Raw genomic sequence first — 23,811 nt, 5'->3', positions numbered from 1 at the left:
CTGCCAAAACACCCCGGCCAAGTCATACTCAGGCTTATAACCAAAGGATGTAAGCAGCCGTTAGAGCCACTGCATCTCAGCGACAAGATCTGGGGGTTTCTGCAGCAGGGTCTCGCCACCTCCTGAAACCTGCTTCACATCCCATTCAGCTCACAGGCTGAAAGAGGCAGAGCCCAGAGGCCGGTGAGTGCCAGAGCTGCACAGGCTGGGGCCACCTGGCAGCATAGCATGATGTCGTGAGCTCTGCAGATCCATGCAGTTGATTCCGAGCAGGAAGAGTACCCTCAGCCTCTCCTTCTTCCCTGTCTGGCACAGCACATCATGGGAGATGGGGCTGAAGTCAGCGCTGCTCTCTGCCAGCGTGCAGCATGGTGGCAGCTTGGCCTTTCTTTTGGGTGCTGCCAGGCAGCCCCTGCAGCCCCATATCACTCCATGGGGCAGGGGCAGGGTAACTCGGGGTTGATTCCAGCTTGGGCTTCTCATCCTGCCTGAAATCCACCAGTCAGGGGAAGCCAGCTCACAGCCCCAGGCTCTCCCATGCCCAGCAGTCAGGCTTTGGCAGCCGTGCATGGCAGCCCATTACCTGCTGGCTGGCATCTGTCCTGTAAGCTGCTGAGTTACTTGACAGGTTGCCTCCAGGTGCTGTAGATATAGTCTCTACCTTGATTTTCTGGCCAGTCTGGCTCAGCCACCACCCAGAGCCTCACAGTAGTGCACTTTTTTTGTGCCGGCTTCTAATCACATTTCAGTTTGTTACTTATGGCTTGATTTCATTTTCTGTTTTGTTGTTGCTGTTTTTCCAGAGGGTGTTTCCTAAGAGAGAGGGCAGAGTATTGCTGGACCTGCAACTTCTGTGCAGGTCTAGCCTGCAATATTCCTGATTATTTTGGTATTCTGAATGTCACTAGTTCAAGTCACTGTCAGCCTTTGTGAATGATGCTGATAGAGACATGGCATGAGATGGGCTGTGAATGTGCAAATCTGCCTTGTACACCATTCCTTGGAGGACTTTCTGGCTCAGACAGATCCTGCTATCCTGGGGAAGAGGCTACGGTTTGTCTCTTCCCTTTCTGGGAAGAGACAGTACCATACCATCTAGCAGACAAGAGTTTTGCCCTTCTTTGCAATTCAGCCAGTTAAAGCTGTGAGTTACTTAATCCAGCTGCTCCTGGGTAGAAGCGTCTGTCTGTTTTACCTAGAGAGGGCTCATATCAGGTGGGCTTGCTCTGGCTTGTTGCTTATGGTTGGATTGTTGCTGATGACACTAATGGGTGCAAGAGAGGTAAGTGGTTGTTCTCCACAACCAGGTATAAGGATTTTTTTGTCACTTTCAACCATAACATTCCCTCTATGGCCAGGAGATACAGCTGGAGAGCAGCACTGCCTTTCTTTAGAGCCAGCCTGGGGCATGGAGCATGCTCTGACTGCAGGACGGTTGGGGAGGGGGAAATATAGCATGCCAGCTTGCTGTTCAGAGGCATTCTTTGTTCCTTCCTGCTAAGAAAGTGAGTGGCTCCATTAGGTGAGGTGACCATGCGTGCACTGAGTCAGAGCAGGCATTGCAAGAGCTTCTAGGCACGGTCTGACCTTAGGCCACCCTAAACACCCTGCAGGCTCCAGTCTCATGACGATGACATGCTTTATTTGAGTCCTTTCTTTGCCATTAGCTGTGTCTGGAGGAAGCGGAGGTTTGTGCATGGTGGACATCTCCAGAAGACCTGTTCCCTGCAAGGCCATCAGCTGAGCGGGGAGAAGTGCCTGGTTTCCTTGTGAGATACCTGAAATCTACCTGGTCAATTCTCCAAGGGTTCTAGTTGCCATCACAATGCCATTCCCTTCTGATACTCTCCTATCCCACACTGCAGGCAGAAAGGGGAACCCTGGTACCAGTGTCATCAGCACCATGTGCCGGGCAGATGGGCCAAACTCTAACCCTCTGCATTTCTTTTTCATTGCAGATGGCACGCCCGATTCAGGTGAAACCCGCAGACAGCGAGAGCCGTGGAGGTAGTTGTCATCTCTCCTTGTTTCTCCTTCGGTGGCTTTGTGGTTGTGAGGGGGATCAAGCAGAGAGACAGAGTCCTGACCTGGCCTTCCCCTTCAGCATTCTGTATGAATGGATGTTTGTATGTGGCAGGGATTTGGGGGGGTGGGTGGGAGGGTGAGGTGAGGAATAGGCTTTGATGGGGACTTTTCAGCTTGTCTCAGCAAGCAGCTGAGAGCACCCCAAGCTGTAAGGGCTGTAGTGTGGCTGACCACTCCATTCTCTTCCCAGTCCTTGGGGGGTGGGTACTGCTAGCCTGGCACTGTCTGCCCCAGGGGGTTGCTGAAGCAGGCATGCACATTTGTGTGTGGCATGGGATCCTTGAAGGTGTAAACAATTGGGAAGAGATTTTCTATTATTTCCTTTCTTCCTTTTATTGGGTTTCAGCCCAATAAAAGCCAGGTCAGTGCAACAGCATTGGCTGTTTAACTTGTTCAGCTTTGGTGCTCCGTGGCTGATTCTCCTATCTGCAGCTCATCCCCCTGCCTCCCCCATCACTGTTGGACTTTCTCAGCCCCTCCACTCTCGGTTCTGCAGCAGCCCCCATCACACTGCCGTGGTCCAAATGCTATTGCAAAAAATAGCATGTGGAAATGTCTCTGAAGGAAAAGGATCCTGAGTTTAAACCTGAGATGGAGGTGCTGGCAGCCTGCAGGGGGCTAGCTTTTTTAGAGCAGCATATACTGAATAGTGTAGAGCTGGAAGACTGAGAACTGGAGAATCTTTCTTAAAGTAATGGGGAGCTTACAGCAGCTCAGGTGCCTCCTTCAGGTGGAGAAGGTTTGCAACTCCGTCTCTTTCCAAACACAGGAACTCATTTTGCTGCTTTTCCTTGTCCTACTGGTACATTTCTTTTCCCCTTCTTTCATTCCTGCATCTGCCTCTTCATTCCTTGTGCTGTTGGCGTTGCCTCTGAAAGCAGTTTCTTGGTGGGGAGAATGTTTCTGAGACTATTTGTTCCAGTAGGGCAGCATATCCTGCATGCTGTGTTTAGATTTGGAATACTTCTGTTTTGGGTTTTCAGGTGTCATTTCCAAACAGCTTGTAGTGACTTTGGTTTACTGCACCAGCAGAAACATGAGATACATTTTATAATATTTTATACGAACGTGTGTGTTTACATCTGTGTGATCCTCCTTTAAAAAAATGTTTACCTGTTTAAGTCAGATAATTTTTTCCAAATAGAATCTGCGGGTTTTCATACTTACTTGAGGGATTAGACATGTGACTTCTACTGAAATCTGGCCATTTTTATTCCCTTTGTTTATGCTGAAAATCCCGGCCATTGCACCTATGGATACGTTTCTTTTGAAAAGAGCCACAGCTTCTCTTTTATACACAGCCCTGCTTAGTGTCACAAAACGTGTTGAAACTTAACATCTCTGATGCCTTTCTCCTTTGTGAAATAGAGCTGAAACAGGTCAACAGGTTCAAAAGTTGTTAGTAAGGGATACGGACACACACACGCAGCACTGCTGCACATTTCTCTGAGCGTTTTCAGACAGGAAATGTTTCCATGACAACGACGTGGGCAAGACCCCTTAGATAAAATCTGCTTCCTCTGAGAGGAACTGCTTAGTGCTGTGTCTGGGCTTCCTTGCTTACACAGCTTTTGGATGCTGAAGAGCTGCGTGCCTGCTCAGGCGTGCTGCGATGCCCCGGAGAGCCAGCATACAGCAAGCTCTTCCCCCAGGTTGCCCACGGAGCTCCGCTGCAGCACAGCAATGCAGCACAGCACAGCAGGCAGAGGAACTGACTGTGATTGTTGACACTTTCCAGTCCAGCCTAACATAATTCGTGCCCTGTCCTGTAGTCTGGCACCTTCCTGCAGATTCCCCAGCCCATCATCCTGTCCCTGCTCTGGCCTTCCCTCCCAGGGGCAGCCCCTGCCTGGATCTGCTGCAGGGTTAAGATGGGGGTGCTGGGGCTTGGTGTGTGTGTGAAGTCCAGCGACTTCCTCTGGACAGGGCTGTGCACCTGTCTGCGTCTGTAGAAGTGCTAAGTATGTAACAGTAACAGATCCAGTAATGATGATTAACAAGTGCTCCATTCTGTTCCTTGCAGCTTGTATCCCATTATTCTACAAGTAGGTCAATCAGCATCCTTTGATCACTTCCCTAGTGAAAGGCCACTGTGCAGCATGAGTAAGATGATCTTAGTTTGCCAATTATTTTTTGCTTTCCCTACAGCAAGACAAGCTTTATTTCTAAGGGAGGAAAACAAACAAACAAACAAAACCTTAGTGAATTTTAAATTAATTTTTATTATTATATTATTAGCAACGTTCACCCCAAAGTTATTTCAGATGCTGCCTAATCTAGCAGAGCTGGGCAAAAAAGTATACATTAACTTTAAAAAAATGTGTTTCTATTTCACCATGCCGAAAAGAAAGATTTCTTTTCCCCTTCCCACAAAATTGGTGCAAAAGTGGCAATTTGTTTTGTCTTTCAAGGAATAGGCAACAAAGAAGAAATTACCATTTTTTCAGCACCGCTTGCTCCTCATTCAAAAAGGCTTTCTTCCTGTTTTCATCCTGCTGAGGTGTTTTGTGGCAGGAGAAAAATGGACTTTTTTGACCAAACTCTCCCTTTGCTCTCCCTCTCCCTAGGGATCGCTGTTTTCCCAAGTGGGAATCTCAGAAAAAGCTGTACTTACTGAAGTGTTGGAAAGTCTGTCTGTCTTACTGTCAGTTGAGAGGCAGCAGTCTCCATTGTCCCAAGTCTTCATTTCTGTCTCCATTCCCAGTAACTTCCACACCATGTCTGCCCCCAGTGCTGGGACACACATATTGATGGGGATTTGCCAGGGAACCCTGAACCTGTCTCTGGGAGACTTTTGTGCTGAGGCCTGTGCGTCTGACAGCCTAGAGAAAGGAAGATGGTCAGCTCCTATGCTGCATCCATTGCCACTGTCTGTCTGCCTGCCTGTTGACAGGGCTGGTAATTAGCTGGGCTAATGCTACATGTGGAAGTGAGACAGCTTGGCCCTGGAATGCCCTGCTGTGCTCTGAACACGTCTTACCTCTGCAGAGCTGCTACCTTTAGCATAGCTTTTCCCCATCAAACCCCATTATATTCTGGCTTCTGAAATGCTTGGACTTTGCATTCCTGCTCAGCTTTCTCTTCACATTTCATCAAGAAACTTGGCTGAGCCTAATCAATTCAGGCTTGAGCTTCGCCATATAATGCCCATGAAGTCAGAAGATAAGAGGAGCTAACTCCCTATCCCTTCTTTCTGCTCCTTTGCTTCATAATATTTATATTGCACATACTCCTTTTCCTCTGGAAATTCCAGTCCAGGAGTGCATGTTTATAAGCAGAGGATTTTGTTAGGGAAGCAGCAGGGACTAGGAAAACGCATGACTCTTCAGCAGGTCATAATATGCAATTGTATTGGTGATGTTCTGCTGCTGGACCAACCCATGACTCAGCTAGGTTGTGGCCTATTAAAGCTGGTATTCTTTCAAGTGAAATCCTAGTCAGATGCAGCCAAAGTACTGAAATCTGCTTTACCAGAGAAGCTGAGAGTCATTGTGATGCCTCAGATTGTTCTTGCAGGCAGTGCATGATGGATGACGTCCCCAAACTGCTGACCCTCTGGGCACTGAACCTTTTAGGGACAGAAAAACAGCAGTCTCCAGGTTAGAAGGATAAAGGGGAAGATAGTAGCCAAGGCGCTGTTTCTTGCTAGCTTTCTCACAGCTGGAATGTGCCATTGCCTTAGCAAATTTCATCCCAGAGGTTACACACACCTTGCACGTGACAGAGATCTCGCTTCCTTCACTCACCACAAAAATGCATCCGCTGGAATCACAGCAGCTGTTTGCCAGCCATGCTGTGCTAGGCTGGAGGAGATGAGTAGTAGAGGAAAAAAAAACTGCTTGAGTGAACACAGGGAGACAGGATAGGGAGGCACGCTTTTTTGTAAATTCAGTGGGCTCTGAAATCTCTAAGCCCACTTGTGGAAAGTGCCACAATCTGAAATGATTGCAAGTGTCAGCGCATCAACTCTGCTTCCCAGCAACAGAGCGGAGCCCAGCTTTGGTTCCTATATTTCTTCTTAGAGGCTGCATATCCAATAGCACTTGTGTCTGGGAAACCGTGCAAACAGATGGGGGGCTTACAGGGAAAAGCAGCCCTTTGGAGTCTGAACACCTGCCTCCCTCCAGACCATGTGCCTTGCTTCCTTCCAGTTTCATTGCAGGGCTGAGAAAACAGTGGTTCCTGCAGGATCTACGACAAACTGGAGTTCTCCGTGTGGTGGAAGCAGCATCAAGACAGTCCTCTACATTTGTCTAAATCAGATTGCTATTTCCAAAGGTCTCTGTTGTGGTGCTCCTCTTGTCAGAGAAATGGCTGAGCAAGTTTGCAGATTTGGAAAGAGCCATTCCTTGTAACTGTAGCCCCATGCTGGCAGGAGGTAAAAGACTTGGGCAGGCAGAAATAGTTGGACAAGGGAATGGCTGTATGCATCGATGGAGCTCTGCTCTGCGTTACCCTTGAAAGGAACTTCCTTTATCCTCTCCAGGGCCTCATACCTCTCAAATTAAGCACTCTGAATTAAGTACATGACGTTGGAGCACCATCATTTGTCACCTGGTCTAAGGGATGCTATTCCTTGTTGCCGAAGTGGCAGTTGTGGCCAAGCCCTGGAAAGGTTGTTATGGGGATATCTGGATGCTCAGAGTTACTACACCCTGCAGAAGGAATTTTCTAGGAAGAAGATGCCACCTGCATGAATTCAGAGGAGGACCTGTCATTCTGGTGCAGGCTTTGTCAGCTCCTTCCTCCTTTCCCATCTGCCTCTGATGTGAGCCCTAGAGGGCCAAGAAGAGATGGAGTGAGCTTGTCTGAGCTTCTTATGAGTCCTGGAGCACTCTGCTGCATTGAGTTGATCAGACAGCTAGCCCAAGCCCATTAGCACTGCATTAGTCCATAAAGCTTGCTGCATACCCGAGGAGATTTGCTGCGGGACCCATCCCATCCACAACCAACTGCTTGAGTGGGCTGCCTCCCTTTCCCCAGTCCTTGCTGCCGACAGCTGCTGGCCATGTGGCACAAATCTGCTGGGTTTAAACAGGAGCAGTGGCCAGTGCTTTCATGCCCTACCTCTTGTGGCTGAAGCATTCAGCCTTAATCCCTCGGCTGTTCCCATGGTATCATCATCCCGACCTGCTCTGCACTTGCCTGCCTCCTGCTGCTGCCTGCCTGCGCTGAGCACGTTTCCATGGGAACTCAACAGCCAGGGATCAGAGACAATTTTCCTGCCTGCTGGACAGCATGGGAAATTGCCAATCAGAAGGTGAAAAACAAGATCTGGAGAGAAATTGAGGACAAATTACAGGAGGAGGGTGTGCTGTTGTTACAAGTTGGGGAGTGACGTTCTTGCAGTGCTGCCAGAGACCCTGCTGGGGAGCCAGTGACCACCGCTGTCACTTGAGGATGACAGCTGATTTGGGATCTACAGCATTGAGAGTGATGACAGTACACATCAGATGAAAGAGCTTACAGGATTTCACCCCAGTTGCAGAGATGAGGCAGCTTGGTCATTGGTAGGGGAATGGCCCTGCTTGGAAGCTGCCCAGAGCAAGAGAGCACTGGAAGGGTGGTAGGGTTCCAACACGTCGATGAGAGTCAGCAGCAGAAGAGCCCATTAGCAGGTCCCCAGTTGCTACTTCCTAGGGGCACAAGTCTGGATTCTTTCCCCACATGCATTCTTGGGAACTAGGCTGTATGAAATGAGAATAACCGTGAAGAAAAGCCTTGTCTTGTATTGTCAGTGATTCTACCCCCTTCTAATATTGCCATTCTGAGCATTCAGAAGGGATTCAAAACCAATGGGTGTGTTTCTTTCCTTTTTCTTTTTTTTTTTTTCTTTTTTTTTTTTTTTTTTTAAATCACGGTTTTAAGCTGTTCTGCATAGGCAGAAAAGCTGGTATTTTTTTTCTTCCAAGCTCAAAAAAAGAAAAGCTGAAATACCAAAATTAAAACAGGACTTCCTAAACATTCTGTCAGCAAGCTCTATCAAACAACAGAAGACCTGCAGCAAAGCTGCAAGGACTGAGACCAGCTTATGCTATTTCAGTGGATCTTTCTCAAAGTACAGGGTAAAGGAAAATGCTTTTGATATGACAAATGGTATGAGGATGAAACCACAAGAATTGTCCTGGAAATTTCAAGGCCCTTTGAAGGAGGAAACAGATAGCAGTTCATGGTTTAATGTTTTCTGGATTACAAGTTGATGAGGTTCCTTTTTGTTCAATGCCTCCCTTGCAAAGTTGTGGCCTCTTGCATCCATTAGACTGCTGCTTGGTGGAGTCTTAAGCTTTGTGTGACTGTGGTAACTGTCAGGTGTTTGCACCAAATTAGTCATCAGCCAAAACTAGAACCATTTATCTGACCCTTGGGTGGGGACAGATGCTGTCATGTTGCTAATACAGCTGTATGGCACCTGATCTATTAGCTCCTGTGCCTGGGCATTGCCAGAGCACTAAATTTTGGATGGACTCGATCAACTGAACTAGTGCCTCCAAAATGCAACCACTGCTATGCAGGCGCAGGGAGGAATGTAGAAAGAATAGGAAGAAAAATGGAAGGTGATGAAATTCCCACAGGTTTAGTTATTCAGGGAATTACGAAAATGGGAAGCTGGCTAGTTTGGCCTTTTAACAATACACAAGACCATATATTTCAGCCACTTGCAGTGATATAAATCAGGAGTATGTGTTTGGGACTGTGTAACAGCCTTAGACTCAGCCCTTTATCCACCGTGGATCAAAGTGGCATCTGTGTTGCATGTATATCTAGTGCCCAGAAGAGTACTGTGCCTGCATGAGCTTGTGTTTGGGTTCAGCAGGATGTTGCAGCCATAAAAGTGGTTTGCTGTGCTGTCTGCATGGTGGAAGAGTGCATCTGTCTGCACATCCCTTCTGCTTGCTGAATGTACTTGCTGGGCGTGGGTCTGTGTGCAGGCGTGTTCCTGCCCCATGCATGAGCCTCCCATTCCCATGTGCTTGTCCGTGAATGTTGTGCATATGCATGTGCTTTTCTGCAAGGAAACAATGACATGTGGATGCTTCTTGCATGTCTTGCAAAGTTTTTGGCATGGAAGGGGAGCAGGAAGGCAGCGTGCTCATGCACCTGGGAGGGAGTCATTCTCTGAGCTGCGGCTTTCCCTGCAGTGTGATATTTGGCCATATGCACACACCACTACCCCTGCAGCCCGCTCTGCTGCTGTAGCTTCAAGACCTGTTGTTTTTCAGGTCATTGCACTCAAACAGATAACAGCTTCCTTGCTATTTTCCCTGACATGCGTCACATTACATTGGTTTTGTTTGAAGCCAGCCCTTCCAATCCTGTCACTAACAATAAGGAATCCTCTCTCATTGCTCCTCCCAAGCCGCATCCTGACGTGTTCACTCCTGTGGGTCATGTCTCTCTATGCATGTTTGAAGCAGTGGGGGAATGTTAACTCTTAAGTTGACACAACCATCTCACAAAAGCAGAAATCAGGCTGGCAGTGGGGCTGGAATTTTAATGCTGTGCTACCTTAACAGCTGTTCCAGCAATCTGTGGAGGATGTTGCCCCAACCGCTGGTGTGTTTGTGCTTGAATGAATGGCGTCAGGCTGTGTGATGGGCCCCTGTGTGGACTGATGGATGGGGGGAGAAAGCCCTGCATGCCACCTCCACATTTGCCAATCCCAACGAAATCATAATCATCACTGCTCCCTTCTGATGGAGGAACCCAGAAAGACCCTGCGCACAAGTCTTGGATTTGTTGGCCAGCCTCTCCCCTGGCTCCCCAGTGTGACTTGGGTACAAAATGCCTTTAGAGGGGGGTGGATGGGAAACATGGAGCTGTTTGTTGACTCTCACCTGACTGTCTTGCATTTGGCTTATCCTGTTTTGAGACAAACGGGGACTCGTTTATTCCATGTCTTAGAGGACAGCTGGGGAGACACACTGGTTAGACTGGGGCTGGGAAGAGCAAATGGAAGTGAAGATGCTTAGGTACGTAGCAGCTGTGGAAATGGTGATCTTGGATAGAGGGAAACAGAAGCCAAGGGTCCTGTATTTATTCACCCTGCCTGGGATGGTCTGCTGTATTTCCTGAGGTACCTTCTTGAACTTCAGATATTGTATAATAAGGTATAATTGCCCAGGCAGCTTTTCTTATTACCATTTGCACTGGATCATCCAAAGGAAAGTGCTAATGAGCCGGAAATTATTACTCTTTTGCTTTCCTTCAGGGAGGGGAGAACAGGGGAAGCCACAGAAACCTTTGCATGTGTGAGGAGCTCAGGAAGATCCAGCAGACTTAGCCTGAGATGCATTTCAGTCAACACCAAAACATTTCCATCCCAGGCATGTTTTCAACACGAGGCTGCTTTGTGCTTTAGTGTCCCTATCCTCCTGCTTTGGACTGTGTGCCTCATAGAAGGTTGATGTTTCTGTGTTTGCCCCTAGGGGACAGGAAGCTCTTTGTGGGCATGTTAAATAAGCAGCAGTCTGAGGATGACGTGCTCCGGCTCTTTGAACCGTTTGGGGTCATTGATGAATGTACAGTGCTGCGTGGACCTGATGGTAACAGCAAAGGTGTGAACCCCTTGGTGTCGTACCCTTCCTTCCTGCTCTTCAGGTAGTGCTCACCTGCCTCACAAATAGTGCCTCCTTTCCACTGGGGCGCTTCTTCCCTCACTACATCTTTATGGGAACCTGTAATCCAGCCAGGCATGGGGAGTAAGGCAGGAAGAGCTGTCTGCTGCAAGGGAAGAATGGGGAAGATGGACAGAGACCTAGATGGATGGAGGGGAAGCAGAGAGCAATGAGTAGCTGAGTTATCAGAATCGCTAGTGAGCCCGTTGGCTCAGTCTCGGTCTGCAGTTTGAACTGTTTGTACCCACAACAGGGAGTGCATAGAGTGTTTGGGGAAGAGGTCATCAGGGGCAGAGGTGGAGATGGTGGCATCATCTATAGGGTGCATCATTGAAACAACAATTTGAAACCCTTCCTATTTTTTTCAGGATAGAGTACTTGGGACGAATCATCCTTTTTGTTCCCCACTTTCTCAGGGTGGCTTTCCTTTGCCCTGCCTGAGACTCAGATACTGTCTCTTATAGTGACTATGCAGAGGGCACTGTCACAGCAATCCCATCACTGCGTCTCCTGTGCTCTTTCTGTCCCTTTCCAGGCTGTGCTTTTGTAAAGTTCTCATCTCATACAGAGGCTCAGGCAGCAATCCACGCACTCCATGGCAGCCAGACAATGCCCGTGAGTATGAGGCCAGGGTACCTACCCTCTTCGTAATTCTTTCCCATTGTTTTGTTGCAGGGAACTCCCTTTGTCCACAACTATGACAGGTTCAACTGCAGTTTGCAGCTCATATGGTTGTGGGGGTTGGGTGCATGTGTGCACATCTGTGCTCTTCTCTTTGGGAACCATCCTGTCTCCTGGGCTGGTGTGTGTGTCTGTGTTTGCCCAGACTGGTGGCGACAATACTTTATCTGTAAAGGCTAAATAAAAGAGAGCCAAGGATCGAGCCATGAATCTGTCTTCGAACAGCTACCCAGAGTAGTTCAGATCAGAGCAAGGTGCAAGCTAGCAGTGTGCTTCAGCAGTGCGAAGTCAGGACTCCAGTGCTGAGCATACTCCCAGGCCTTCTCCCGTGTAGGTGTTGGAGGAGGCCTCCGGGGCAGGCTGGGGTAGGTGGGAATGCCTTGTGCATAGTGTGGGATTGTGTAACCACAGCTGTGCCCTTTCATGCAAGCGGAGCTGCAGCTGTCTCTCACAATTTGGGTTGGATATCAGAAAAAGGTTCTTCACCGAGGGCGGTTGGGCACTGGAACAGGCTCCCCAGGGCAGTGGTCACAGCACCAAGCCTGCCGGGGGTCAAGAAGCGTTTTGGACAACGCTCTCAGACACGTGGTCTGATTTTTAGGTGGTCCCCTGCAGACCCAGGAGTTGGACTCGATTATCCTTGTGGGTGTCTTCCAACTCAGGATATTCTATGATCCTATGAATCTCTAACATGGATTGGAGCAATCCAGTTGCTCCAATTGGATTGGATGTGTGGACAGAACAGTGCCTTGCTGCAGCAGGGCTATTTTCAGCTGCTGGGAATTGCTCTATCTATCCAACCAAGCTCAGTGGTGAAGGCAGCCAGGGATGTCTGCACCCACTTGTGCAGCTGTGCAAAGCTGTGTGTGAGGGGAAGGGTGGGACAAGGATGGTTGCATGGCTGGATGGATGGGGAAGGGTATGGCCCAGGTTCCAGGCAGCTCCTGAGCACTTTCACTCCAATATTTGCTTTTCTGCTCCTTTTCCCACTCCTCTCTGCTGCCTGCTATGCCCCATCCCACTTTGTCTGACTGCTGACTCTGGCTGTCCCCCGGCCTCCTCTCCCCCTGCCTCCTCTCTCTGTCTCTCTCTGTGCCTAGGGCGCCTCCTCCAGTCTAGTGGTGAAGTTTGCTGACACAGATAAGGAGAGGACCCTCCGTCGTATGCAGCAAATGGTGGGGCAACTGGGGATATTCACTCCATCTCTCACCTTGCCGTTCAGCCCATACAGCGCCTATGCGCAGGCTGTGAGTATCACGCGTGTGTGTGGGGGGGAAGGCTGCCCTCTTGGCTGTGGGGCAACACCATACCTGGGCTTGGAGACCACAGACATCTCTAGAACAAATGTGTGAAAGCTTCCCAGCACCAAGAGTTGTTCCTGGCTTCAGTTTCTCAGTTAGCAGCACAGCCTGGAAGGCGTGACAGGAGAGATGTGGAACCTTCTTAAAATGAGGCTGTATTTCTCTGATGTGGTGTAGACTGGCGGAGGTGTCTGGGAGCAGGTCAAGACTGATCCAGTGTTCTTCTGTCTTGTTTTGTGAACAGCTCAGAGGCATGATTGATTCCTGGGTAGTATCTGCTGGACAGGGCAGCCTGCCAACTTGTGAACTCTTCAGGGTCCATGGCACAAATGTGTGTCTCACTTTCACTTCTGATGAACCGAAAGAGCCCTGGGCGCAACCTCAAGTATTTCCTTCTCTGCTGAAATTCTCAGGAGGGCCCTAATCTTTCCCTAGTGCTGTGCTTGGCTCCCAGGATTTTCTCTCTTGGCTAGCGTGACTGTGGTGTTTGCATGATGCAAACACCAGGGAGTGGTGGTGAGCAGAGTCAGAGGTGTTGCAGCTGTCTGACTTCTTCTCTGGCAAGACTGGCTTTTCATTGAATCTCAGTGAGGGAACCTCATTGCCTTGCGGTGATGGTAGGGATTTCCACTGATGTTTGAGGTAGGTCCCAAAGTCAACAAGTCCCTGATCAGCTGTGGTGGAGCATCTTTCAGGTCTTGGTGACCGTCAATTTAAAGTCTCTCTGCTACCAAGTTTAAAGCCCATGGAAAGGGGCTCAGAAATTGCTCAAGGTATGAGATGAGAGATGCTTGTGTCAGACAAAGAAAGTTGGTACTGCTACTGAAAGTAGTTTTCCTGGGTGACAAATAAATGTCTTCTTCCCACATATACGTGGACGCATCTTTCACCTGTGGCTTCAGTGGCTACTTGGTTTGTTTCCCTGTTGTCTAGCAGAGACTGATTCTTTTTGTGAAATGGGGTTGAGTGTGGTTATACCATGCCAAGCACCAAGGCTGCCAGCAGATAAATTGGTTGGAGGGGAGACCCTCTTCGAATGGACACTGCTGTCTCTTGCCAGGGCCAGTCTTTTCTATCTGGCTCTGACATCCACAAACCATCTACACCAGATGTCCAAGGTTGTAGGTCTGCTCAGCTGTGGGCCAGCTCTGGCATGAACATTCTGGTGTATCTTCTGGCATCATGGAGGTGGTGCTGACTTGTGTGTGGTGTGGTGGTGAAGGAGGCAGGAATGGGCCACACACAGAGTAATGGCAGAAAGGATTTTATCATCTTATGGCCCACACTGTGTAAGGTGGGAAAGCAGAAAGGTCTTCTGGACTCACTTTTTAAATGTCCTCCAATCTTCAGAAAAGCCTGCTGAAGACAACAGAGTCAGTCCTCAGCTGTGCTGCTTGCTTCTCTGCATCTTCTCTCTCCTCAGCCGTGTCTGTGAATTTGTTGCCTTGTCTCTGATTCTTTACCAACCCTCCTGTTCTGTGACTGTTTTGCCTTTATCCTTGATTCAGGACTCAGCCTATCTCCCACTCTTTCAATACCTTTCTTCCTTTACATTTTACTTTCCACTGGTTTGGGTTCCTCTCCCCTTCTTTCTAAGGCACTGACCTCACACCTGATTGTTTCTTCGCAAGTGTCATTCCAGGCTGTATTAGGTCTAAAGTTATTCTGATTTTCAAATAAGATTAATTAAAAAATAGGCAAACAGTGCGTGTTAACTGATAGAATTTGAAAGAAAAATTTGCATCTTTATCTGGGAAATAGGACTGGCTAAGCAGCTGAAAACAGTTTGTTTAAATGCTAGAACCAGATTTTGATCCCAGGTGTCTCTTCTGCAAGTGAAAAGTGAGTATTTCCTTCACTTCAGTTTACTCAACAAGTTGAATTCAGTGATTAGTTCAGATGAAATCGGAGAACTGGTTGGGAATCTGAATAAAATGTCAATACAGAAGAGGCCTGAAGAAGCAGTGAGTGCAGTTTACAAACTGTATATAGTGGTTGAATATTTCTTGTAGTTCATAAATCAGTTAGTTCTAAACACAAAACAGTTTGTTTACACACATGCACTTTTTTCCCCATTATTATGGTTCATTAAAGTAATTTGATTCATATCATGAGGACTATTTCAGCATGCTAGTTTGGTGCATTTGCATTTGAATGCAGGTCTTGTTCCAGCTAGAACCTGGCAAAGACCAGGCATTAATGAGAAAAAAGAAAATCAATGTTCATCTAGTAGGTAAGAAATGCATTGGTTTCTGCGTGCTTAAATGGAGAAAGATGAAGATAGGACTAGGAATATGTGCAGACTGTTTGTCAGAGGGATGCCTTCTTTAGCAGGACTTCAGTGCTCTCAGGAAGATCGCGTTTTGCTGTGGCTCCAGGTGAGTGGTTCCCAATAATGCGAGTCAGTCCTGCTCCAGGGGAATCACTCCAAAGACAACGTGGATGCTAACAGATGAAATGATTTCAGGGCACCTGCTTTCTGGGGGCAAGCGGTAGTGAACCCCATTGCTGTCAGTGCAGATTCTGCTGCGTGGTGTGCTTGGGTGGCCACCTCAAGCCCCCAGGCAGGAGGAGGCGCCACAGGGCTCTCCCCTGGACCTGTGCCACCCTGCGCAGCCAGTTCCACCCCAGCCGCACTTTGCTTGTGCCAACATAGAGAGACAGCAATGCCATGGAACTAGGCAATTACTCTCTTTTTTTTTTTTTTTTTTTTTTTTTTTTTTTTTTTTTTTTTTTTTTTCTTTTTTTTTTTTTTCTGCACCAGTAATAACTGTGGTATGGAGGAAATGAAGAGAAGGTTCAGCTAGACATGAACTTGTCAGAGTTACCAGGTCTTCCAGCTGAGACCTGAACCAAGCTGGCAGACTCAGCCATTTGTAGATGTGGCAGGCTACATGAGTGCAGTGGATTAATGTTGCAAAGGAGGCAGTGGGATACGCTTGTAGTTAACATAAAGAGGATTTGTGTTTTTCTTGTTTTTGCCATGTGCCACTCCAGCTCCTTCTGTGGAACAGCAGTTTCCAGAGCATTGCACCTATGCATCCCCAGCTCATCTTGCTTGACAGTGAAGACAGGGCTTATAAAGGGGGCTAGATCATTTTGCATCCAGAAGGTAATCTTTGTTGCTGCTGCACCCTGCAAGCAGTCTGATTTAATCTTATGCCCCATAGCAGTAGTTCGTGGCCAAACAGGACAAGAAAGACTTTTCTTGGCTTCCTCCTAACCCCGTACCCAAACTTAGTCCCCTTCTTTTGCAGCACGCACCTCTGTACGGTCAGGTGTGTTACGGGACCCAGAGGAGCAGCCAGCCTCCAGCCCCAGGTGCAGGCTGCTGAGCTCAGGGAATCGCATGTCCTGCATGACCTGCACAGACATTGGGTTGTGCGTCTACCAGAATGGGTGCCGCGTATCACATTGGCTTTGTAGAAGCTGGGGAAGAGGAGAGGGGTTTGGGCTGCGCTTCTTGAGTCACTTGGGTTATTTAACACCAAGCACAACCCCAGGAAAAGGGGCAGCGCTGAGAGAGGGGGCTGTGGCTGGCAGGAGATGCATGTGCCTCCCTGAGGAGCTGCAGGCCTGTGGTGAGAGGGTGCCAGGAGCCCCATCTCTCCTTACTGCGGAGCTCCCTGAGCAGGGAGGGCCCCATCGCCTTCCCTCCTGGTGCCTTGCAGCTGGCCCTGCACCTTGCTGCAGGAGACAGCCCCCAGCTGCTGGCCAAGGAGTGCTGGCCTTGGGCTGTGCCAGGCCGTCACGGGGTCCGAGGGCTGCGAGGCGGCTGGTGCTGCCAGGCCCCGCTGGGATGTGAGCAGCTCTGGGGGACAGAGCGGGACCCCGGCGGCTGGCTGGCCCCAAGCGCGAGGCCCAAGGCGACCCAAGGCCCAGAGTGGTGCCTGGCCCTGGCTGCGCAGGGCTTTGATGGCCCGTGGCCCTGCTTTGCAGCTGATGCAGCAGCAGACGACCGTCCTCTCCACCTCCCACGGCAGCTACCTGAGTCCTGGTGTCGCCTTTTCCCCGTGCCACATCCAGCAGATTGGTGCCGTCAGTCTCAACGGGCTGCCAACCACTCCTGTTGCACAGACATCAGGTGAGGCCTGGCGTGGGCCAGGATGCAGCAAGACCTTTGCTACTGCTGAGCCCACTGCTCCAGCACTAAGCATGGTGCTCATGCAGGTAAAAAGTTACCACAGTCTTCTGGGATCAGCCTCTGTGTTAGTCCCCTTATTTTCTAACAATGAGCTGCTGCGGGTGTATGTAGTTCTGCACAACTTTTTGCACCCTCCCTGACAGCCTTATGTGTTTAGATTACATTCCTCTTGGCCTGCTGGTGTTCCTCTCTGGAACAGTTGGTCCCTTCAGTATAGTATAGTAAAGAATGACCGTGTTCCCAGGATTACACCTGACTGAGTACAGCAGTGCTGTGACTCGTTATCATCATCCACAATAACAGTATCAGCCGTAATGTTCATTGGGTTTGAACACCTGTCAAGAACAGGGCTGTAGCATGCTAGCTGCTCTATAAACCTGGATTAAAAGTGTTGTAACCCAAAGCTCTGACAGCAGCCAGAACTAGCAACACTGTACACACTCTTCTCACCAGTGCTGCCTCTAATTTTGTGAAAGCTCCAGTGCTATTATCTGACACCTGCAAGTGCCAGCTAGAAGTAAGAGCTTCATACACAGCAGTCTTGACAGGCAGACAGGAGGGAGCACAGGCTTTGCGGGACCTTGTCTCACATGGTATCTCCTTTCTTGCTCTGCAGGGCTACATTCACCTCCTCTCCTGGGAACAACAGGTGTGCCCGGACTGGTGGCACCCATTTCAAATGGATTTACTAGTGTGGTACCATTCCCAAATGGCCACCCAACCTTGGAAACGGTTTACACCAATGGCTTTGTACCATACTCAGGTATGGAGCGCAGGAAGAAAACATCCAGAGACCTTTGAAACTGCAGTTAGCTTCTCTTTTCTGGATTTCCACATCAAACACTTGTTCTACCTGAAAGTAACTACCTGGAAGGAAGTTGTGGGGAGCTGGGGGTCAGCTTCTTCTTGCAGATAACTAGCAATATGATAAGAGGAATGAGCTCAAATTGCGCCAAGGGAGGTTAGGTTGGAATTTAGGATATTTTTTTTTTCTCAGAACGAGTGATCAGGCATTGAAACGGGTTGCCCAGGGAGGTGGTAGAGTCAATGTCCCTGGAGGTGTTTAGGAACGTGGTTTGGTCGATAATATTGGTGGTAGGGAGACAACTGGACCAGATGATCTTGGAGGTCTTTTCCAACCTTAATGATTCTATGATTCTAGCCCCCTTCCAGCGAGACACTGAGACTCACTGGAGCCTGTGTCTGAGAGATTCCATTTGCTGTGTGTCTGATTATGTTCTTTGCAGCCCAGAGTCCTTCGGTAGCAGAGACTTTGCACCCAGCCTTTACAGGAGTTCAGCAGTATGCAGGTACCAGCTTCCCTTGTCTTCCTCGAGCCCTTGTGTGGCTGACCAGATCCTCAGGTAAACTGTTCTGTCTCCTTGGAATACAGCTGTGTATCCAACCACCTCCATCACTCCCATCGCTCAGAGCATTCCTCAGCCACCTCCCATTCTGCAGCAGCAGCAACGTGAAGGTGAGGATTAGGGTGGGAATGTGTGTGCAGGATGGGGCCGGGGGTTGTGCTCAGCTCCTGCACCCAGTGCTGATGGAAAGGAAGCAGCACAAATCTTTCATCATTTGTATTGGAGCTGGGTTACAGAACCGGCCTTGTCTCTGCAGTGAGTGGACTGGAAGAGACAAGCTGCTGGTCAATGCTAACTTTCTGAGCTTTTCCCTGGCCAGATGCTGCCTCATACAGTGCAGGCAAGAATCACTAGACCACCAAGCTTTGGCAGCAAAGGTTAGCAAAGGAAGGTCAGCACCACAGGCTGTGGAGAAGGACACTTTATTTTTGCTGATGCCAGAACCACATTGGTATCAGTCAATCCAGTCTCTCCAATGTATTGTCCTCTCTCCTCAGCCTTCCTAGCATCAGGGTTTGTTTTTCAGCTTATTTCAAAACTGGCCTGGACAGAACTTGAAGACAAATGAATTCTCTGTCTGCTCCTGCTTCACACAGCAGGTGTTAGCAAGGGAACAGCTCCCCATGCTTATCACACTCACATGGACCAAGTGAAGGAGTTGGCAGGACCAGGTTAGCCCATAAGTAGGATGTGTGGCAATCCAGGAGATATCCAGTTTGGGCTGTGACTTATGGGTTGAATGCAACCACTGCATGGCTGTAGGCAGGGAGGAGTTGCAGCTTTCACATAGAGCTATCTACTGCTTGGGGAAGTGCTGAGCAAGCCTGGGGAAGCTATGAACATGGAGCTGTTACCTCAGTTGATTCCCTTCCAGTACAACGGCACCCGGATACTCACAGGGAGTTGTCAATTCCAGCACTCCAGGTGGGAACTGGGCAAGCTCTGAAAGTGAGTCTGCTCTCCAGAACCTCTAGCTCTCTATATTGCTTCCCAGATGGTTTTGGAGAGCTCTCAGTACCCTTGATCCAATAACCGAGAAAAGCAAGGGAGGTCAAGACAAAAAGAGGCAGTGCTGGGGTTCTCTTTCAGTGCTGTGCTCTGAGTTGAGCCTTCTTCTCTTCCCTTTCCCTTTGGGGGTTGTCTGTGCTTTGTCTCTCCCCATTACCCTCATGCCTGCAGGTCCTGAAGGCTGCAATCTCTTCATCTACCATCTCCCTCAGGAGTTTGGAGACAACGAATTGATGCAGATGTTCCTACCCTTTGGCAATATCATCTCCTCCAAGGTGTTTATGGATCGTGCCACCAACCAGAGCAAATGTTTTGGTGAGTGCTGTTACCCAAAGGCAAAGGGAGCATGACATAACTAGGACACATGCGTTGAGCATGGAACCAACAGTGCTGCTACTATCTGTGTCTGTGTCCTGTCCTTCAGGTTTTGTAAGCTTTGACAACCCATCCAGTGCACAAACTGCTATCCAGGCCATGAATGGCTTCCAGATTGGCATGAAACGTTTGAAGGTCCAGTTGAAACGACCCAAGGATGCTAACCATCCTTACTGACAGGAGTGAACAATCAGGAGTCACTTCTTCAGCACAGGTAAATCTGGCACCATCACAGGCCAGTTTTCTACATGGTGCTGGCCATTGCTGGTGGGGGCAGCAAGGGCTGGCTTCTCCCTAAGGAGTGGGGAGCCAGGAGCTGAACACAGTAATGCAGACGGCAATGTAGAGGCCTTTCCTGCCAGGGCCCAGGCCTACAGTACTTGAGCAAGCAACCAGGACAAGCCTGGAGACAATACCTGGGTTCATCAAGAGCCTAGATCATCAGGCAAGTTTGTGACAATAAGGCAAAGCCAAGGCCAAGCTAGGGAGTTAATCTGCAGGCCAGTATCAGAATCAGAACTGGTAAAGGTAAAGAGGGTCAGACGTAGTCCAGTGATTGCCAAGCAAATGTATTAGACAAATCCAACATCAAGATAGGAAGATAATCCAGGGGTTGAGGTCCAGTAGGTAAGCTGCATGACTGGCATTGTCACAGCTATGGCTAAGGTGGAAACTCTCAAGTCTGTGATACACAGATCAGACAAGGACTGAAGGGACAGGCCTGAGCTGAAGTGAGGCTCCTGGACCCATGGGCACAGAGCATGGACAGAGGCCACAGGTGAGGCTAGGCAAGACCGTTAAGACCTAGCATTATGGTCAGGTCCCTGTTAGCCAGATGGGTTCAGATTACCTGCCTGTAGCCTAAGTAAGGCTTCAGATTACTTTCTGCCGCATCGCATAAACCGTTCATCTTCCTAAAAAGGTCTTAAAATCCAATAGGTCTGTTCTCACCTGTTGCATATGCCCTGCAATTTGCCTGGAGACAGTGCTTCAAGGCTAAGATGGGACAATTCCATGACTCGTAAGGATCACAGAAAAACTATTCAGAAGACAATTACCTCCCAATGCAGTCACACAATGATTTTCTGCTTTGTTCAAGGCAGTCCTAGTACAGCAGTTAACCACAGAGAAACCAAGTGCTTCTTAAATTCAGACAGGCTCGGTGCAGTGACTACTTCACTGGGGAGCCTGTTCCAGTGTGCAGCCACCCTCACAATGAAGAACCTCTTCCTGATGTCCAGCATAGTTCAGTGTACTCATGACAGCTAGCTCCTATTTCTTTTATTTCCTGTGAAATTAAGGCCTATGGAAAGAGTCTGTAGCACAGTTAAGCCTGTATTGTGGTCTGCAGTGCCTATCCCCATGGCTACACAACTCAATGGTTGCTACAATGTCAGCTGAGCCTTGAGCGATCTGTTAATCCTTCTCTGGTAGCCACATCATCGAGAGATGCTTATGAGCCCCAGGTGATGCTCTGAAGGGCCACAGAAGAGCTGCCTAATGTGATAGCTGGCTGTCATAGCGCTAGTTCCTGTGAGCCAAGAGACTGGGAGCAAGGGAGGGCTGATCTTGATCCCATCTAATTGGGGTCATCTTCCTCCACATTTAAGCAGCAGCAACTCAAAGCCTGAGGCTTGCACAGATGTCCTCCTAATCTCCCAATTCCCTCCCTCCTCCCATTCTATTCAGGTGAAGGGAGAGCCATAGGAAGAATTTATGCTTCGAGTTGATTTACAGACAGGCCTGTCAATTTATCAACTCTTTTGATGCCAGCTCTTTCCTTCCTCTGCTCCCCACTTACTCACCCCATCCTCCTTCTGCCCTCCTTCCTAAAACCATGGAAATTAAAGAGAAGAATCAGTATCTGCCCAGCAGGAAAATTCTTGCCACGACAGACTCACGTATTTGCTGCTAATGTGGTGCATAGCAAAAGGGACCAGAAAATAAGCAGCACGTGGGAACCCTAAGCTCTTCCTCTTGGGATGTGCTTGGAGTGCATGGACCAAGAAAACCCACTGGTGTGTCTCTAGGTTACTGCAGTGGCATATGGAACTTTAGCTCTGTCCCTCCCACCCACCCCATCTCCTGCCCCTTTCCTAGACAAATGCAAGTCTTATACAGTCTCTTTTTTGTTTGTTTTATTTTGTTTATTTTTGAAGTGACTCACAGGACCAAATTTTTCCATTCAGAGACTGACTCCTTGCAAGAGGGGTTGGAAGCTAAGGGTTTACCTCTGCAGCAGTGTCTTCTCAGGAGGCACTGCAAATAGACCTGAACATTTTGAGACGATGCCTGGATGGACAGAAAGCAAGAGAGAGAACACATCTCTCTACTCAACATTAACAAGAAGCAAGGAGAAAGAGAACCACATACCTCCAGGATTAGGACACAGCCAGCTGCTCAGCTCAAGTCACTCACCCACCAACCTTAGCACCAGCCTGGTTAAGGATCTCAAGAGCTTCTGTCTTACCCTTCCAAGGGCTTCTGCAGACCAAGCTCCTGGAATTTGGTGCCAAAGCCTATCGTGAGCACTCCTCAATTAGGCTGAAAGCACAGGAAATCAACCCTTTTACCTACAAGAACTGTACTGCCTCCCCACACATTGTACTGGCCCAACTTCATTGCTCTTCGTGGTAACAGGGCATTTTTTTTTTTTTTTTTGATCAAGGGAGAAGATGAAAGTGTGAGCAAATGCCATTTCCAAAATAGTGACAGAAACCTCCCAGGGGCCACGCACTGCCTCCACGTATTGGAAATGGCCTAAAGCTGGCTAGAAGGCATTTCTGATTCACAGACAACACAGGACATATTCTCCATCTGAATTTAGCAAGAAGACTCACCTCTTGCACCCTCCGCAAAGCTTTCACAAGCAGACACAAGGATAGTATGTTGAAAGGTGGTTGTCATGCTTTTTTTCCCTACCACTCCCTCCAAGGGACAGATTATATATTATGCATAATATATATACACACACATATATACATACACTTAAGCACAGAACATAGTTCAGAGCTCAACAAAGATCCCTGAGCGTGGGGGGCGGGTGGGGCATACAGACGAGGCAAAACCCTTTAATGACTTGAAACAGTCTTTTCTAGTTTCTATTAAAATGAGGAGGAAAGGAGGAAGAAAACAAACAAACAAACAAAAAACACCCTCCTGAATACTTCGCTTCATTATTCCAGAATTTGATAAGGTATCAAGAACATTCCTGTGTGTATGTATGTGCATGTCTGTGTTCAACTGTGAACAGAGCGTTGGTGGAGAAAGGTTGATGCGATTGATCCTGACGAGAGATCCAGAGACTTGAGAGGACCTTGGCCACTTCTCATCCTCCTCCAGTTTCCCTTTGTTCGGATGTCTATGGCATAGTTCTTTAAGTACCTTCACATCTCCTGAACCACCCCTCTGTATCTAATGCTGAGAGTTTACAAGCGAGATGGATGAAGCTGTGGGAGTCTGTGTGTTTCTATAGTCCATGTTTACTTATTGTAAATACCATTTTTATACTTAGCATCTATTATGTATGTGATTTGTATAATGTACTTTATTTCTGCTACAATTAATTTCATGAAGTTTAAACTTAACCTAATTTTGAACAAAAAAGAAAATGACCAACAAATGCAAAATGGGAAGAAAAAAAAAGAAAAAGGGATTTTGGAAATGCTAGGTCAAACTCGTTTAAAACAAGCATTTACAACTTCTTCCATCACAGTTACTGATGTGACTGTACACTGTTACAGGTGTGATACAAGCTTCATCAATGTCAAATTCCTTGCTCTGGTCTAAAAAAATCTTAAATTTATTTAATAAAAGTTTTACTTCCTAAGTAACTTGGGTTTTACTTCATGTGTTAGCTGCATCTGCTCTTATCTAGTACTTGAAGACAATCACTGAAGGTTTGGGGCAACAGAAACCTGTTTCATTCAGCAAATTATCTGCAATTAGTTTAAAGTGCAGTGGGTTGTAGGTTTTTTTTTTTTTTTTTCTTTCTTTTTTTAGCCCCCCCCCCCCCCCGGGGGGGTTTTTTTTAAATAAACTGCATCAACACATGGTAAAGAGCAGAAGGATGGAAAGTTCGTCTTAAGCTGTTGGTGCTGTATGTGGCTGTTCAAGCATCAGTCGCTATGGCCCAAGCCCAAGGTCGTGCTGATGTGGTACAACAGCCACGCCTTGCGTCACAAGACCCACTGCCAGTTACTGCTTCCAGGATTAAAAGCCCAGCTCCACCACCA

At 48.3% G+C, this 23,811-nt stretch overlaps 1 protein-coding gene across 7 annotated transcripts in view; it reads left to right on the top strand.

Moving 5' to 3' along the window:
- CELF5 (CUGBP Elav-like family member 5) overlaps positions 1 to 23,407 on the top strand; it is a 61,942-nt gene extending 38,535 nt beyond the window's left edge. The window contains exons 4-14 of one of the 7 annotated variants that reach the window (XM_035348157.1): positions 1,959 to 2,007; positions 10,512 to 10,640; positions 11,236 to 11,315; positions 12,482 to 12,628; positions 16,622 to 16,766; positions 17,443 to 17,589; positions 18,074 to 18,136; positions 18,220 to 18,303; positions 19,373 to 19,516; positions 19,626 to 19,790; positions 21,736 to 23,407. In XM_035348157.1, coding sequence (XP_035204048.1) covers positions 1,959 to 2,007; positions 10,512 to 10,640; positions 11,236 to 11,315; positions 12,482 to 12,628; positions 16,622 to 16,766; positions 17,443 to 17,589; positions 18,074 to 18,136; positions 18,220 to 18,303; positions 19,373 to 19,516; positions 19,626 to 19,753 — 1,116 coding nt within the window. In that variant the 3' untranslated portion in view covers positions 19,754 to 19,790; positions 21,736 to 23,407. Of the gene's footprint in view, positions 1 to 1,958; positions 2,011 to 2,747; positions 2,888 to 10,308; positions 10,410 to 10,511; positions 10,641 to 11,235; positions 11,316 to 12,481; positions 12,629 to 16,621; positions 16,767 to 17,442; positions 17,590 to 18,073; positions 18,137 to 18,219; positions 18,304 to 19,372; positions 19,517 to 19,625; positions 19,791 to 20,515; positions 20,729 to 21,735 lie in introns of those variants that run through there. The other 6 variants (XM_035348151.1, XM_035348152.1, XM_035348156.1 and 3 more) reach the window with 6 other exon arrangements.
- Positions 23,408 to 23,811: the final 404 nt, after the last annotated feature.

Source organism: Oxyura jamaicensis, chromosome 28 (genome assembly GCF_011077185.1).
Source record: "Oxyura jamaicensis isolate SHBP4307 breed ruddy duck chromosome 28, BPBGC_Ojam_1.0, whole genome shotgun sequence".
Classification (NCBI taxonomy): domain Eukaryota; kingdom Metazoa; phylum Chordata; class Aves; order Anseriformes; family Anatidae; genus Oxyura; species Oxyura jamaicensis.
Note: the sequence above shows the minus strand (reverse complement) of the source record. Positions and strands in the feature narration are given on the sequence as shown.